Source organism: Cydia splendana, chromosome 12 (genome assembly GCF_910591565.1).
Source record: "Cydia splendana chromosome 12, ilCydSple1.2, whole genome shotgun sequence".
Lineage (NCBI taxonomy): Eukaryota > Metazoa > Arthropoda > Insecta > Lepidoptera > Tortricidae > Cydia > Cydia splendana.
In genome coordinates this window covers 437,924-455,343 of record NC_085971.1, presented here as the reverse complement: position 1 = coordinate 455,343, position 17,420 = coordinate 437,924, and the positions used below count along the sequence as shown (strand labels likewise).

Sequence of the window (17,420 nt, the reverse complement as noted above, 5' to 3'; positions counted from 1 at the left end):
AATTTAATTGCGTCGAAAATTAAATATTTTTATAGTTTTTGGTGAACAGCGAGTTCTCAGTTCGGGGCGAACTACTAGTTTATTTAAACTTTATTGTACAAACAAAGAAAAGTATATAAATGGCGGACTTAATGCCAAAAGGCATTTCCTACCAGAAACCATCGGGTCAAACAGAGACGTTCTTACAAACATTCTTACTGTAATGTATGGAGTTGGGGTAGAAGTGTTCCTCGAGGCGTGTGGCGTGCGAGTATGGCGTCACGGAGCCGGGCTGCAGCCGGACGTCCAGGGTTCGAGTCCCGGCCGTGGTCAGCTGCCCGCACCATGATGCGCTCATGAAGGCGTTGCTTTGTAGGCCGTATGTTGCTAGAATGGATTTTTTTGATTACAAAAGTATTAATAAGCAATTCAAAATTACAAAAACCTGTCCCGTTTGTAAACCATGGACTTTGAGGGGCCATTTTCTCTATTGTGAAACCAATTATACTACATCAATGATTTAAAAGAAAGAATATCTAACATAGTTGAATGACTTTCATATCTGGCGCAGTCGGTAGGATCAAATTAATACAATTATACTCACAAGGCATCTGATCCTTGTACCACTGGTCTAGATCGAATAACAGCATCCCATATTCCGTTGCAGAATTTACGTTCTCGCCCCAACACTCCCAGACTAGTTGGCAGATGTTCAGCATGCCTAGAAAAATAATGTACAAATAAATAATACAATATAATTTGTGTACAATTCATAGCACTGGTTGGTTAGTGGGTTGTTCTATAGTCACGCTACGAAATGTCTAATGTAAACCACTAAATGAGTCTGTAGTGACTGTAACAGGCATGTAAAAGTTTCATGCATGTAGAGTTTCAAGTTTTATTACCTAAGTGATTATTGTTAAATAATCAAAAATTAGGTTCAAAGCATAAAACCACTAGACAATTTGTTTTCACTTCCCATTTTTTTATTGATGGGACCTTATTTGAAACAAGGAACAATTATGCTAAATTATGGCTAGAAGTTTAGTGTTAAATTGACGAAATATTACTTACTATCTTCGCCCTCCTCCCCTAAGGTGGAACTGACGGAGTATGCGTGGCACGACACGCAGCGACCCCCGATAAATTGTCCCGCATTCTCCATCACACTTAATTCCACTTGAAACCTGATGGTCGCCATCATGAAGTCCTGGTACACAAACAAAAAAATACTTATGGCCCGTAGATGGTAGGATCCTTTTGATGCTATACGCGTGCGTCCGTGAGGGACAGAACATACGCAATGGGACAAAATGATTGGTCGGGTTACCTGTTGCCCACCATAAACCATACTAAATTTACGGTGGGGAATAAAAAAAAATGTGCGACTGTGACAAAGACTAACAATAATAGGGACCGTGCGCGTTGGAGGGCCTGCCATCTTGGGGCCTGAATCGGAAACATATGTGCACATGTACTTTGCCAAAGCAGTGCTACCATCTACCGTTTTCGTAGGTACGTTTCCTTGGGCATAGTAGGTTCTGCCATCTTGTGGGCTACTTCGCAAGCATAAACGTCACATTTACGCCTCACGCCAAAAATCTGACGGCTCCTATGTTGCCCCCTATAGTTCACGCACGTCCCCTATAGCGCCTTCTCTGCTACTCCTACTGAAAGATACATAAGCCTATCCCATTCTGTCAGTTCCCCCAACCACTCATGCCCAATCCATATTAAGAGCCAACGGGAGTGGTCATTTCTCCATACAAACGTACTCCTCGTTTTCCTGCGTGGTTTTTGAAGCTAGAGCAATGATTTTTTCAACACAGATTAATATTGTCAATATCTGTGTCGGACCGTTTTGCTTTTTTTGATATTTTTGTTTTTTAAGGCGCTAGAGCCCTTCAAAAATGGCCAAAATGGCCTAATTGACTATGCCGCAATGAGAGGCGTGGCATTCAAAACTGATATCAATTAGCCAAAAAAGCAAAACGGTCCGACACAGATAATTTCATAATCATTTAGATTTCCAAATTTGGTTACGATTGGTTAAGTTTTGGAGGAGGAAACAGAGGAGTACGAAACCTCGATTTTTGAGATTTTTACGCAGGATTTTTCGCCTTGTCCTTATCGCACTACTTTTAGGTGCCGCTTCCGTTAGCGAGACGGGTATATTTACCTAAATTATTTAAAACTCAGCTCCTGTTTCGTCTTAATACTAGATCATGTTATGGCCAGAACTGTAAACGGTTATTTATTGCCGTGAAGTGTCACGATCAAACACAAACGCAAGTATGGAGGGGGTTAGAAACTTTGATTGAGGATTGTATAATGAGGCCCACAAATAAGATGCACCTAAAGGAAGCACATACCTTCAAAGCATCGTTTCTAAGTTGAAGTAAGCAGAAAATTTCAAAGCACAGCATTATATACCTGATAAAGACATTTGGTGTCTGAAAGCATTCTCTTCCCCTGATAGGTGAGGGAGTACATGACAGCCAGAGGGAACTCTTCTTCCTCGAACCGTTCCATCACGGAGAATACTGCCCAGAGATAGCAGAAGGCTCTGGGGTCGTCACAGGGCTCCTGGGAAGTAATTTTATATGTTATTAAATGTATTCGGTCTTAAAGCAAATGTGTTGTTTAAAAAAATAAAGTTTTACTAGTTAGGCTGCATACTGTATATGTATATTGCAAAATGTCCTTTGCAATACCAGGTATCATGCATTAGAATATTCTTATATATATTCTGTTTCGCCTTTTGTTTTATTTGGAATACATACAGTTAGTAAATGGAGACATCCATTTTGACTCTTTCCCCTAACCCTAAACCCTTGTCTTTAGGAAACCGTTCAAATTTGCAAAAGCGACGTCTTGAAAATCAGAAAATGTTATTAGAAGAAGCATTTAAGAATGGTGTGCGCGACACAGATGCCCACCAGAGGGCTATAGGACCCACTATCTGTTTAACAGTTGATAAAACGTACCTATGAAAATACAGAGATATATGATCAAAAGTTACCTGAAATCCAAAATGCGTGACCGGCAAGCATTCCCGATTGACCTGAGACGCAAACTCCAACTCCAAACTCATCATATTCCAAATCTGGAACGCCCCAAAATTATACCCCACCGCCAAACTACCCAACTGCGGAACATACTGAAGAGACGATACTCTTATATGATCCTGTTTTGCCTTCATTCGGATCGAACCGTCTGGGTTCCTAAATAAATACTGGCCATCGACTAGTGAGTTTTCGTTGAGGATTATGGCGAGATGGTCGTCGTTTTCTAAGGCCTGGTCTCTGTGTTGGTCTATTTGGGGGACAGCGTTGAGGGACAGGAACGCTAGGTTGGCTGGGTTGGACTCCATTCGGACTAGGTGCTCGTAGCCTTGCGATATGTCTTTTAATGCTGGAAAAGGTGTTAGGTTAGGTTTTTAAACAGTATTGTGTAAAAAAGGTGTATTAACACTATACTGTTGACTTTTTACCGTCACGACATAGTAGTGAGTGGTAACGCATATCATGGACGTCGACTCGATATTTTTTATATTAAATAAATAATAAATAAAAATCATTTATTTTAGACGAAAGTCTGAATATTACTAATATTAGATAGAAAGATTTTATCTCCAAAATACGTCCAATAGTTTTTAAAATCAAACTCAAATCAGAATTTACCAAATACAATTCTGATTAGTCAAAATAAAGATTCCTGGATAGAGTGGTAAAGTATAAAAAGATTTTGATTTGGAATCAACACCAAATAGCTTACCTTGAATAAGACTGGCTCTATTCAGATCAAAAGCAAATATTTCTCCTCTCTTTGAGCCAGCCATAATAACTCCATCAAAGCATGTCAACGGCCCATCGGGTACCTCATCGCACACAGCAATCTCTGTAATCACCACATCTGTCTGGATGCACCGGAGGATCTGCGAGCCATTAACATGGAGTACACAGATGAGGCCAGTGAGATCCTCGCATTCTAGGCAGATGATCAGCTGCTTGGAGTTTTCAGTTAGCGGTGTGGGTAGTTCTATTACGCTGGTGATTGTACAGTTGGTGTTGCTGAAATTTTTATTATCACTAATTTTGGAAATTTTATAGATTTGTTAATTTGCATGACAATTAATTTTATTTTAAAATGATTAGAAGGTTTATTATAAGTAAGGTTTTAATTCATTAATTTATGCTCTCGTAGGGTGTCATGGACTGACTTATGTACTGAATTTTAACACCATAATTAGATTGTATGTACAATAAAATAATAATAGTGCAAATAAGAGTCTTATAGGTTACCAATTAACCATGGGCCATGCACATTTATATCTTATGAGGATAGTATAGGTTTATAAATAAAATAAAATATCTTTATTTCAGAATATAAAAATTCCATACAATATTGTTAGTACCATAATACATTACAGCTAGATGTTAGTAAGTACATTAAAATTGTTTAGTAATTGAAGGTTAGGCAATGAATGTAATTACACAATTAGATACAAAGCAATAACATGCAAATTCAAATTTGTTAATGGCACAGTCAGTTTCATCTGATATATTTTCTTAACTAACATGTCGTCTACCAAGCTGTCAAAAAAAAGCACCCCTCTATCTACCCCACTGGAGATCTCCGTCAATTATTCTGTACCCCGTATTTGTTACAGATGGAGAACTCTGGCCATTTTAAAGCAGTTTATTTATCAAATTAAAGCTGCTTATAACCTGCCAATTATGCTGATATAAAACGCTCATTTCAATGCATATCCGTTGAAGTTTTTATCAAAATTTACAAAACATATGTCCGCCCCTTGCTTGAATATGCTTTCCAAGTATGGAATCCTTATTTTGTCAGAGACATTGACCTTCTAGAGAGTGCGCAGCGAAGAGCCACCAAGATTCCTTTTAAGCTGAAACGCCTACCTTATGAAGAAAGGCTAAAGGTACTAAAACTGCCCACACTCAAAGCCAGGAGAGCGATAGGAGACCTCATTGAGTGTTGTAAGATTGCTACCCACTGTTACAACCTCCCTGACATTCACAAATTAATCAATATGAGAACTATCAGCCGCGAGACCCGAGGTCACAGCCTAAGAATTGTTCGCACTCCCACTACTACTAAAGCTGCATATCATTCCTTGTCCAACCATGTTGTGGCGGCTTGGAACCGTTTACCGGATAGTGTTGTGACTGCACCTTCGGTCAATGTGTTTAAAAACAGATGGGACAAGTGGCTTTTAAATATTAAGTTAGACTGACGTTACTTAGTGATGTGATATGACTTAAAAACTTTGAACTATATAGTACTGGACACTGTGTGACATAGGCTCATCAGCTAAATAGCTGCTCGCCTATAATTATATAATAATAATAATAACAATTATCTCGGGTGCAAAAAAAGGTCGTAACAAATATGAGGTGGCCGGCACGTGTGGGGAGCAGGAGACAGGGGCAACAGACAATTGGCCAGAGATCTCCGGCCTGGGTAGACAACAGGTTAAAGTTCTACTGCTGTTAATCATTGAAGTTGGTATCTTAAAAGTAGTCCTGCTTTATTTTGTAAACTCCATTCTCACCTGTAAGGGACTCCAAAGGTCCTAGCGGCTACCTTCAGCCCGGTTCTAAGATCAACAACACAGAACTTGGTGCCCAGGGCCAGCCAGCCATGCTTGGTGTCACTAAGGATACCACCCAGAGGAACGTTTTCTGAAAAGACAGGTCAAAAACATGATAGATTTTCATCTTGCTTCTTTTTTTATGTGTCCTATAGGGAATATAATGTTTCTGATATTATTTTACATATATTACAAACAATTCTTGATACAAAACTACTTAAAATGTTAGTTATTTAAATCAAGCCTTAGGGGTAATATAATTAATTTTAAAATAGGTGCTGAATAATCTAAATGACTCATTAATCCCGGTTATTTGGCCAATAGAGTAATTATGCAAACAACTTAGTGTCTACAAAGGAAGCTGCGACCTCCGTGGGATCATAGAAACCCATTTTTTAATTTTTTTTTAGTTGTCACTACCTACTAATTTGGTAGATTCTGTCATCAACTTACCTGCATTTTCCGATGGCTGCAAATAACTGAACACGGCAGGTGAAAGGTTTGTAGTCTTTATGATCGAAAAAACACTATCTTGTAACTTCTGCATATTAAACTTAAGAGATTTTAAAATTTATAACGGAAAACAATATCAGCTTTGAGGTTATAATGCATTATACTTTCGCCGTTTAAGTTTAGAACGGCGAATATTTTATTTTGGAAAACGTTACCCTATAGATTTTTATTAACACTTAAATAGTACAAATAAATAAAAAATCTGTTGGTGCGTAATTTTCCATTAGAATTTTATTAAGATACTCTGCGCGCGCGGAATCACGGTATCACAAATCACAATAAGCAAACGTCAAATTTTGACAGCAGAAGTAAAGCTAAAGCCGGTGATATGTAGTGATGTACCTTACAACGTTGATGAAACTTAAAATAACGACCGTTATTGAGTATCGTTGCATGTTCTTTGTGTGTTTAATAAAAATTGACGATTGATATCCTGCTATAAATAATTACGAAACCACATTATATGTAACATTTTAGCTCATTCGCACTGACAGAACAATAGCTTTTATGGTAAATTTGAAAAGCATATGCGAGAGTCAAATGTCTCTTTCTAGCCTGTAAGTGACGAAGGATCAAGTGGTATCCGACGGGACTGATCAAAATGAAATGGGCGTCAATCTCCAATTTTAGATTTATGGTGATATTAGAGCCCTCTAAATTGAAAAAATGCCCCAGAATGAGAATTCTGGCCTCACAGATTGGTATTCTTGCGTCTGCACCTCTTTTCATCGGTAATATCGGTCTTTATCGGCGGTTGAATTCGGCGAGCCAAATTGGCGTCCGCACCTCCTGATTCGATCGGGCAATTGAATCAGATTGGCGAAAAATTTACTAATCTGGATACGCCTTTATAGTAGTGTGACTACTTGAAAAATAAATAAAAAAATATTACATAAAATAATTAATTTGATTTGTTACTTAATTGTATACAATAAGTAATAGGTACTTGAAAAGTCCGAATGGGGTACTTTCCTTTCCAAGAGGTGATTTTTTTCTTTTTCTTTAACCTTAACTAGGTACTTTATAGAACTACTTACTTAAATTAATTTTAATTTATTTCGTAAAAATGCACCCCATCTTTATTTAATATTATAAACCATCACCATATATAGGTACCTTATCTGTAGATCACTATTGTATAGGTATTTTTTTTCTTTTTTATTGATTTTGTTACGTATACTATACCTAGTGATCATTGCACCGGATGGTCTCATCGGAAGATCAGCGTTGGGAGTCGCCATCACCATGCTGAGGTTCTCACCTCAACTCAATCTGTCTCTTTCGTAGCACTTTCTCTTTCCTAGGTTTTCTGTTTTGTGTTATTTCCTCTGTGTTTGTGCTTACGAATAAATTATTTCTAGAGTCAGACCAAGAATAGTCTGCAGCGGATTTGGTAGCCCTCGCAGTGCAAGTGTTATTTTAAACGTCCAACTTCTATGAAATTATGACGTATAAATGACACTTACACTGCGTGGGCTATCAAATCCGCTGCAGACTTTTTATGGACCGACTCTATTTATATTCTATAAAGGCGGGAGTAACTCTGCCTCTGCCTGTTACCTCTTCACGCTAAAATCGCTAAACTAATTTAGGTGAAATTTGGTATGAAGATAAATTTCAGCCTCAGGGATGGACGGGAGAATTTTCATAACAGAAATCATCATTCTTCGTAGATTTATAGTTATTGTATTATATTGTAACATGGATAGGTTTCCGCAATTCGACGACTCGAGCCTATTTCACGTGATGGGGGTAGGGGGTAGGCTAGTAGACAGTTAGGTATATATTTGGAATAGGCAAGTTATTTTAATTAAAATAAGCTAAAGTAAATTATTACTTTATTTCGAAAATTTACAAAATTTAAATAAATATCCTCTTATACATAAGTAACATAAAATGTCTTTGTTTTAACCTACATAAAACTGTCGCTGTAAATTAAATAAATGGTATTATTTAAAACCTGCACGTTGTATAAAATTCAGTGACATTCCTTATGCATTACCTATTCATAAATCATCAAAAAGCTGGTCATTTGTATGTAGTCCTTTCAAAGAATATAGCTTTTTTAAATTATACCTTCATCGATAATACATTACTAACGTCACGTCATTGCAATCCGTAAAAAAACTGATAACTTTATATTTTTTAATGACAACAGGCGGCCTAGCACGGTCGCATTTTTATCCCTTGTCACCATGCCTGTCACGTTTTGACAAGTATGTAAGTGCGAAAGGGACGCGCATAGTGATAGTCGATAAAAATGGAACCGTGCTGAGCCCGCAGAACTCAAGAAAAATATATCAATCACAGCCAGCATATTGATAACCTTTCTATTTATTTCAAAATATATTTTAAAATCTGTAGGTTGCTTTTAATTAACAAGAAGTTTTTGATTAAAATACAATTTCAACAAATGCACTACCTACTATTAAAGAGTACCAACTTAATACTCATTACTTGAAACTTTTGCATTAAACAAACTTTAGATCTCTCATTTTGTATTATGTTGAATAGAGTTGTGCCAAAATGTCAGTTATAAATATATCAATCAGAAGTTATAAATGTCTCAAGTGTTCTACTTCTAGCAGTTGTTTCAAACTAAAAGATATCTTAAATACTATAACTACTTCTTTTGAATCACATTTTGAGAATAAATTAACCCTTTAATCATCAATATAAGTACCGTTGTATAAAACCTGCTGATACATTGTACAAAAATATTAAAAGTATCCGTCTATACGAGTATAGCAGCTTTTATCCTACAGGGGTCGGCAGACCGCGGCTTGCGAGCCGCATGTGGCTCTTTGGAGGTGTTCTGTTGCGGCTCTTCAATTCATTCAAAAATATGCCCCTCTTTGCGGTTCCATAAACTGGAAATTTCCAACAGGGGTAATCTTAGCGTAGGCTCGTAGGGTGTGAAACGCCCATAGTGAATTTTATTTGTGTAGTATTTTTGCAATCAGGTTTTCGGCATTGATTATTGTACGAATCAGCTACCTACTTACTACCATTTTTAATTATAATGACTAGACCTCAATTTATAATTTAGAAGGTACATCAACCAGTTTAACGTGTAAATCTGTGTTAAACAATACACTTGCTGTATTTATATTATGCAATTCATAACAAGTCCACTTTGAGCAATTATTTATTTTTACTGCGATTAACATTAGTAACTGAAACATTAACTACATTTCGGTTAGATTCACTACCATGTGGACTTATTTTAATTTGACCCTGAACAATGTTCATCATTGAAGTATAGGGACTATCGGGTACTAATGCTTGAGTTAAATTCGTGTTGTTGTCCGTCGCAGAGCTAGGTTCATTGCGCACAATATCATATGCTGTTTCTTTCATAGACACGTAAGCCTGAGGTTTTGTTTGTTGCTGTCTCGAACCAGGACTGAAGCCATTTTGTGTTACGACTGGGTTGTTTGGCCTAGAAGCTGTAATAACATTATCATTTTGAGGGGGCACGTTATTAGTTTGGACTAATGAAAAATCGAGAGAGCCGTTGCGTGATATCTGCAAGCTGTTAGATCTTGATGAATTTCCCGCGGAATGTAGTGTCGATGAGCTACCTTTTGCGCTTTCAATTTCTTTCGAATATACCTCTTCGGTTTTTTGTATTCTTTGAGCATGGGTGGTCATTGGTGATCGATTTGGTATAGATGAACCGCTTAATGATCTACTAGGTGAATTATTATATGACTTTTCTACGCTTGTGATATGTTTATTTTCTACTCTATAAGTGGCAGAACTCGTATTTACTTTTCCTTCCATTGAACCATATGCGCTGTCTTTTGTGGAGCTATGAGATGAACCTTCTTCTTTGACCCCGTACCTTCGAACGACATTTGCTGGAGCTACAGGTTCAATATTTTGCACATCATAAGAAAGAGGGTTTTTCTCAGGTGGAGGTCTAACTCCTTCAATTACTTCACCAGTTCTTGGATTTATATGTTTTTCAGTGTCGTAACGTAATGTGACTCTGTGACTTTCATCAATTGGATGTCCCCGAGAGGTATCTTGAAGTTCTTCATCAGTTTCTTCATCAAACATCAGCTCGGGGTTTTCTTCATCCTTAAAAAATAGATGTTTGTAAGTAAAAACAAGAATATGAAATAATAATAAGTATCTATTGACAAATACTACATAAGTGACCACAATGCTGTTTAATAATATTTTACATACATCTTCATCGCCTTCTTCAATAACACTATTCTGAATCCAATCGCGTATCCTTTGTTTTTTGGCTTGACGGTCAACCGTCGTCTCAATACCATTGTCTCGGAAATGTTTCAAAAGGATATTCTTTTCATTGACATCGCTGTGGAAACTATACATTGACGGACAGAGTTCATCTATGTCACTTCCCGCTGAAAATAACACAAAATGTTCAAAACAATGTTCGGTACCGTTGAATAGGTACTTATTTCAGTAGTATGAAGGCATTTTATACATATTACATGGCATACATTATATACTAAGTGAAAAAATACACAAGCAAGTGTTCAATTAAATAAATGAAACAATTTAAAAGAACAATCGATCATACCAACTCTATCCGTGTAACCTTTAGCCATCCATCGGTCGTCATAATACCTAGACAGTTCTTGGAAATTAATTGCTCTCCTTTCTTCTCTGGGCTCTACAAACTTCTTAAACATTTTTTGGGCTCTTGATGATACCATTTTCCAGAGCTTTGGTTGTTTCTTCAAGGGATTTGAACTATTATACCAATTGTAAAAGCTAAAACATAAATACGGTTAAATGAAATGCTAAATATTTTTTTAGACAGGTAATTTATAGTTTTTACAAGCTTTTATTTAGTTTCACCTGACCGTTGTCTGTCTGTCTGTCTGTGTGTAATCAAATCTTGCAAGTTAAATTTGATCCACTTTCCGGTTTCCGATTGAGCTGAAATTTTGCATGCGTGTATAAATCGGATGACAATGCAATATTATGGTACCATCGAGCTGATCTGATGATGGAGACAGGAGGTGGCCATAGGAACTCTGTGATGAAAGAACGTAACCTAATTGTGTTAGGGGTTTTTAGAATTGTCTCGATGAGTATTAGTTGTCTGTCGTAAGAAAAAGCTTGTATCAAAAATGAAATTTTTGCCAAAAACTTTTAAGCATATAGCTAACAATATTGAATTTATGGACAGGAAAACTATTAGAAGACATATATTTTTTAAGAGACAATGTATGATATATTTTAACTACACTGACACTATTAAGCAGTTAAGCAGTCACTATTTACCTTGTATACCGTGGGTCGTCAAAGGCTGCTTTTTGCCACGGCAAGCAACCCGTGAGGCAGATGAAAATAACAATTCCGAATTGCCAAACATCGTGTGTTATTAACGCTCTAAAAACAGAAATACGTACAGTGTGAGTAACGGGCACATAAATTCTTAGCAATTTTACGATAAATATAGTGTTGCTAGGAATTTTTCACATATGTTCCTCGGTCTATTGCTAATAAACTTGAAATTATATCCACTTCATTTTAGAAAATCAATGAGCGTAGTGCTCCAACTTCACATCTCAAATATTTTATTTAATAATTCTCTAAAAATCACTGTTACTGAAACAATTTATCCAAATTTTGCGAATACAAATGTATGATAGAAGTTTTTTTTATTGAAAGTTAATATCAATATTTACTTGTATGTGGCATCCATGGGTAATTTTAATACTTCTGGAGGAGAATACGGTAGCCATTCGTTCCTTCTTCGGACTGACGAATTTACTTTTCTGGTCTCTCCAAAATCACAAAGTTTTATTCGTGAAAAATCCGACTTAAATATTAAAACGTTGTCAAGTTTTACATCTCTATGCACCAAATCTCTTTGATGAAGATGTTCCAATGCGGAAGATAATTGTCTTGCTACTCGTTTTGTATGACTTTCTCCTATTCCTGTGTCAAGCATGTTCGATGTGAGGTCACCTAAAATTAAAAAAAAGGTAAATATTACTTGTAACGTTACGCTCCTAACGTCGTTATTTTTATTTTTATTTCACTTTATTGCAAAAATTAAGCAATAATAATGTTGCAATGGCGAACTTAATGCCTAATGGCATTCTCAACCAGTGGGATAAACAAAGATATATGTAAAAATGGTGCAAGGAGAAAACTAAGAAGATATTCATTAGATTAGAATTATCGCAAACAACTATCTATAAAATATACCAATAATTAGATTAGAATTATCGCAAACAACTATCTATTAAATATACCAATAAAAAATCTGGAATATATTTAATAAATATACTACAACATATATGTTTCATACGTACTCAATTAGATTAGAATTATCGCAAACAACTATCTATAAAATATACCATTAAAAAATCTGGAATATATTTAATAAATATACTACAACATATATGTTTCATACATACTCAATAATATATTTATCAAGAATTCGAATCTCAGCATTTTTAAGAAGATAGTTTTGGTGCGTTGATTTATAATGACCGGCATTAGAAATGAGTCAGTTTTAATATTCATTCAGCTTTAGTTTGGCGGTTTTCCAAATGAAGACGCATTAGTAAAGAGCGAATTCAGCTCAATTAGTCTTTATCATGCTTTTACTAAATGACAATATTTTACATTAATCATACCAAAAATATCTATTTAGCTGTCCATAACGAGTATTGTCTGTAACGAGTGTATATTTGTAGAATTTTAAATATTTGAAAGAGAATTATAACATTAAAATAAAACAACAAACATTACATCACATAACATTAAATGGATTATTGGATTGAATGGTTGGAATTATAACATTAAATGCATTTTAGATGTGTGAGAAAATATTAAATCCAAAAGTATATAATCACTACACCTTATAAAATAAAGTCCCCCGCCGCGTCTGTCTGTTTGTATGTTCGCGATAAACTCAAAAACTACTGAACGGATTTTCATGCGGTTTCCATCTATCAATAGAGTGATTTTTGAGGAAGGTTTAAGTGTATAAGTGTGTGTGTGTAGGTTTAAGTGTGTGTGTATTTGTTAACCCGTGCGAAGCCGGGGCGCCTCCCTAGTTACTAGTATAACTAATTATTAAATTTACAATATCTTACCCAAAGGAGCATATTCCTGACAGAATACGTAAAACCCGGCAGTCTCAAAAGCAACATCAAATGTAGTTACTATGTTTTTATGTGCACTGAGGTGCAACCCATAATGGAACTCTCTGTAGAAGTCTCGTATGGACACATAAGGTTTTGGCAAGGCTTTCAGTACAATTTCTGTATCGGAAGCTCGGTGCTCCACGAGAAGTATTTTGCCAAACCATCCTTCGCCAACTATTTGCAGTACGTCAAATTCTTCAACCAGACACACCTGTGGATAAGTAAAAAATATGAATACTTTAGTTTGACTAATGAATGCACAGGATGTTAGCCGTGGCCTGAAAATTAGAGAATTTATTTTTGTTATGAAACCACATTCCTCATATCTAAAACTATGATTAATGCTAATAGGTAGAAGCGTCACATTTACACAAATATGCCATCGTCTATTTTGTTATTTTGGAAATTTGTAGACTTTATTGTAAAGAACTAAGGTCCACGGATAGTCAGTTAAGAGACTTATTGCAGTTGCTAAATTTAATAGAACAGTTAAGTACGTTTCTCTTAGATTTACGATGTTTATGAAGCAGGCTGATTCAAGAATGAAATAAGCTTTAATAATAGAAAGGCTTCGCCGACGACATAGTCTTGTTTTCGTCTTCAGCCATGGAGCTCGGCGCCATGATACAAGACCTAAGCAGGGCAAGCCTTGAGGTAAGATTAATGATGAACATGTCAAAGACCAAGCTCATGACTAATAGCCCAAAAAGAAAAGTGATAGTGGATGGAGAAGAAATGTCATATGTCCAAGAATACATTTACCTAGGTCAATTAGTCTCTTTCCAGGCAGGACAGGACAAGGAGGTCGCAAGACGAACCGGAAGTGCCTGGAAAAGCTATTGGTCTATGAAAGAGCAAATGAAGGGAGATTTCCCTATTTCTCTAAAACAAAAACTCATGGACATGTGCATTCTTCCCATCCTGACCTACGGAGCACAGACTTGGTCCTTGACTTAAAGTTCAGAAATCCACCCTCAAGGTTTGTCAACGCGCCATGGAGCGTACGGCGTGAAGTTGACCGATCGCATCAGAAACACTATACTACGCTCCAAAACCCAAATAGTTGATGTGGCTGAAACAGCCGCCAAGCTGAAGTGGGACTGGGCGGGACACGTTTGCCGTATGCCGGATGACTTGTGGGCTAAAACAGCAATCAATTGGGTCCCACATCGAACCCGGGGTCGCGGCAAACCTCGAAGGCGTTGGCGAGATGACCTCGACGCCTTTGACAGGAACTGGTGGGAGACGGCTCAAGACCGGGATACGTGGAAAGGGAGGAGGGAGGCATTTGCCCAGCAGTGGGACACTCTAGGCCCATATAAATAAATATATAAAATAAAAATAGAAAGGCTTACTTTTTCCAACTCGAATTCTCTAATTTTATGGATAGAGCCTGTTAAGGCTCGTCTTGTGCCGTTATTCATGACTAGTTAAAAGCACATTCTGTTTACGCTGTAACAAAAACATATAGCTTAGGTACCTTACACATAACTTTTGTTTAGAAATAGATCAATAGATTAATTAGCATCGAAATTGATAAGATTGTTTCATAAATTATATAATAATATTTATTATTCTGTGTCAAAATTATTACTAGGTGCGTTTAGTAATTTTTTTTCTAAATTGTCTATTATAAGACCGCGGAAACCACACAAGTGTAACTTTACAATAGTCATTATTTCAGAGAAATCAGCGAATGAGTGTTTTGGATGAGAGCCAACTCTTGATGTCCAGACTTCTGATCCAGACAGATGTCCTGACGTCACTTTTGACGTCAGCATATATTTACTCATAGTTGGTATACAGCAAAATGTTCAAGGATTTGTCAATTGTTATATTTGTAATATGCCATGCCCTGTTGCATCTCTTTCTTTAATACTGCAAACGAAAGCGACGCAGCTGTATTTTCGCAAATACTACAGCAGAATGTGTTATGTTATGAGTAAGACTCTTGCTTGTTTTACTACAAATGTAATATTATGCATTTATTTTGTTCCGCATTGTTTCATATTCGTAATCATGTGGTAGAATACCGATGCTGTTGATACTCGTATATTGTTTTTGTTTGATACTTGAAATCAAAAGGTTAACTTGCTCCAGTTGACAGTTATAATTTAATGTATTTTTCAAATGTTTCTGAATTGCCAGTGGCCTATTTTATAAAGCTACAAGTTACAATTTACAAGCGGAAGTCTCGTTCTAACACATAGGGTTAGAAATAAACTTCCGCTTGTAAATTGTAACTTGTAGCTTTATAAAATAGGCCACAGTAGCTGTGCTGTAGTTATAATCCGTCTGGTCTAATAAAGCTCTTTGAATGAATTCAAAAAAGAACTCTTAAAATCATTGCTTTATAGTTTTAAACCCTTTTTTAAGATTCCTCAAGAATATAATGACTTATTCTGAGTAAATTAAACCACTATTTTATTCAAGTTAATTTTCTAAATTAGTCTAATCTTCGAAAAATACGTAATTTTATTAATTTTACTACGTTACTGAAAGTCAGAAGTCAGAAGGAATGATTATAGTTTCTATGTAGGTATGTAGTACATACCTACATAGAAACCTATAATCATTCCTTCTGACTTTACACTCCGTACATAGTGTACATACTATGTACGGAGTGGGTATATTTGTGTCGCCGTTAAAACTAATACTGAACCGATTATGGTGTATGAGTTGTAATCGGTTCGTCGAACCAGCAAAGTACAGCATCGGTAATAAAACAACTTTTTGACTGACTTTCAAAACCACAACTTTTATAGATAGAAAATTGCAGTTATTGTCAAGTTATCATACTTATGTCAAAGTTTTAGGCACTTATTGACATATTTAATATTACCAAATTATTAAGTAGACAAAATTAATGTTATGTTGGCTCAATCAATAGGTTAATTAAACCGATGTGATTTGCAATATTTTCGTGTTACGGCTTTTAATAAACGAAATATTGTTAAATAGTGATTGACTAAATAAAACAATAAAATTGTAAGTACCTACCGACAAATTAATAAAACTATTGTGTTATATTTTGAACTTATTTCCTTTAGTTTAAGAGTCTTATTATTGGATACTAATTTCACCCAGTAAGATACCTACTATTAGACGCACTTCAGCAAATAATAGACGTACTTATAGGTATTAGAATCTCTGACGTATGTAATATTATGTACTTATTGTAAAGAGCCCTTTGAATCAAAACTAGTTGTTTGAAGTAACTAAAATCTATACATTTTATTTCGTATACCACTCAAGATTATACAAGATTAATAATGTATTTATATATTAACTATATGGCGATTTCTGTTAAGAATTATCAAAAAATATGTATGGAAATTACCAGACAATTAAGGGCAGACCTTGCACTTATACGGTTCACAAATACACTTGGACTTTGTCCAAACAAATACACATCATAATCACATTCCGATTAATTTCATCACAGTTCAAACATTTATTTCACTGCACTGTATTCCAAAAGGATTGGTGATGTGATAAGAGTTCACGCAATGTCGGATGTATTTTTGTGCTAGGGCGGAACGGGGGAACGGGTTAGGCGTCCAGCGCTGGTGTCCCGACTGTCGGCGCGTACGCAGCGACGCCCGGGACGCTATTTTCGTGCTACACATGCAAAAATCAATTTGTAACGGAAATGTTACGATCAACGACCTGATAAGTGAAATTTGTTGCATGATAATGATCATCTAAGCTCCCTTGGTCAGCTTTTATTTAGGTGCTATGAATCTAGACGGATATTGACACCTAGCAGTTGCAATCAATTTACTGGCATGGAAAAGTACTCCTTTAGAGATTAAAAGAATCACTGTCGCCTCGAACTATATTTGCTAGTGAAATTGTGTCAAAATCGGGTCAATATATTTAGAAATCAGAAATGAAGACTTTCCGTTCATGTATTCCTAATCTCGAGGTTTTCTTGAGGGGATACAGATACAGTATGGCTTTCATCAAAAAAAGACTGTAGGTACAGGTTTTCAAAGGGTCAGCAGTCCCTTATTTAAACACCCCTGGAGTTACAGGCGTCCATAGGCAAGGGTGACTGCCTACCATCAAGGAGGGCCTTATGCTTGTTTTGGCACTAACGTGGTATAAAAAAAGTATACTTAATTTCTTTTTAATTTATAGGTTTAAATTGTTTT

The 17,420-nt window shown here is 36.1% G+C and overlaps 2 protein-coding genes across 4 annotated transcripts in view; both read right to left on the bottom strand.

Annotated features, from left to right (window-relative positions):
• Positions 1-6,368, bottom strand: part of LOC134795328 (protein ELYS) — a 36,779-nt gene extending 30,411 nt beyond the window's left edge. The window contains exons 1-8 of the mRNA XM_063767150.1: positions 6,053-6,368; positions 5,561-5,690; positions 3,757-4,052; positions 3,002-3,393; positions 2,413-2,565; positions 1,054-1,189; positions 584-700; positions 199-366 (exon numbers count right to left, since the gene is read on the bottom strand). Of these exons, the coding sequence (XP_063623220.1) occupies positions 199-366; positions 584-700; positions 1,054-1,189; positions 2,413-2,565; positions 3,002-3,393; positions 3,757-4,052; positions 5,561-5,690; positions 6,053-6,146 (1,486 nt within the window). The 5' untranslated portion in view covers positions 6,147-6,368. The remainder of the gene's footprint in view (positions 1-198; positions 367-583; positions 701-1,053; positions 1,190-2,412; positions 2,566-3,001; positions 3,394-3,756; positions 4,053-5,560; positions 5,691-6,052) is intronic.
• A 2,612-nt stretch (positions 6,369-8,980) lies between these two features.
• LOC134795275 (serine/threonine-protein kinase SBK1) lies at positions 8,981-16,955 on the bottom strand. 3 transcript variants are annotated; one of them, XM_063767067.1, is made up of 9 exons: positions 16,604-16,955; positions 14,619-14,715; positions 13,213-13,474; positions 11,791-12,073; positions 11,384-11,491; positions 10,674-10,867; positions 10,310-10,494; positions 9,960-10,198; positions 8,981-9,561 (listed from the first exon to the last, which is right to left on the bottom strand). In XM_063767067.1, exons 2-9 carry the CDS (start codon positions 14,685-14,687, stop codon positions 9,555-9,557), a joined length of 1,347 nt encoding a protein of 448 aa, XP_063623137.1. In that variant the 5' UTR covers positions 14,688-14,715; positions 16,604-16,955; the 3' UTR covers positions 8,981-9,554. The 3 variants fall into 3 exon arrangements, with proteins under 3 accessions (XP_063623137.1, XP_063623136.1, XP_063623140.1); XM_063767066.1 differs by having other exon boundaries at positions 8,985-9,561; positions 9,887-10,198; XM_063767070.1 differs by lacking the exons at positions 13,213-13,474; positions 16,604-16,955 and having other exon boundaries at positions 8,988-9,561; positions 9,887-10,198; positions 14,619-14,698.
• Positions 16,956-17,420: the final 465 nt, after the last annotated feature.

Coding starts and splice junctions, on each gene's coding strand:
- LOC134795275 (XM_063767066.1), bottom strand. CDS start 14,687: ATGAATAACGGCACAAGACGAGCCTTAACAGGCTCTATCCATAAAATT. Junction 11,492..11,790: donor CCCATGGATGCCACATACAA/GTAAATATTGAT, acceptor TTCTGTTTTTAG/AGCGTTAATAACACACGATG. Junction 9,562..9,886: donor ATGGTTCAATGGAAGGAAAA/GTAAATACGAGT, acceptor ATGTTATTACAG/CTTCTAGGCCAAACAACCCA.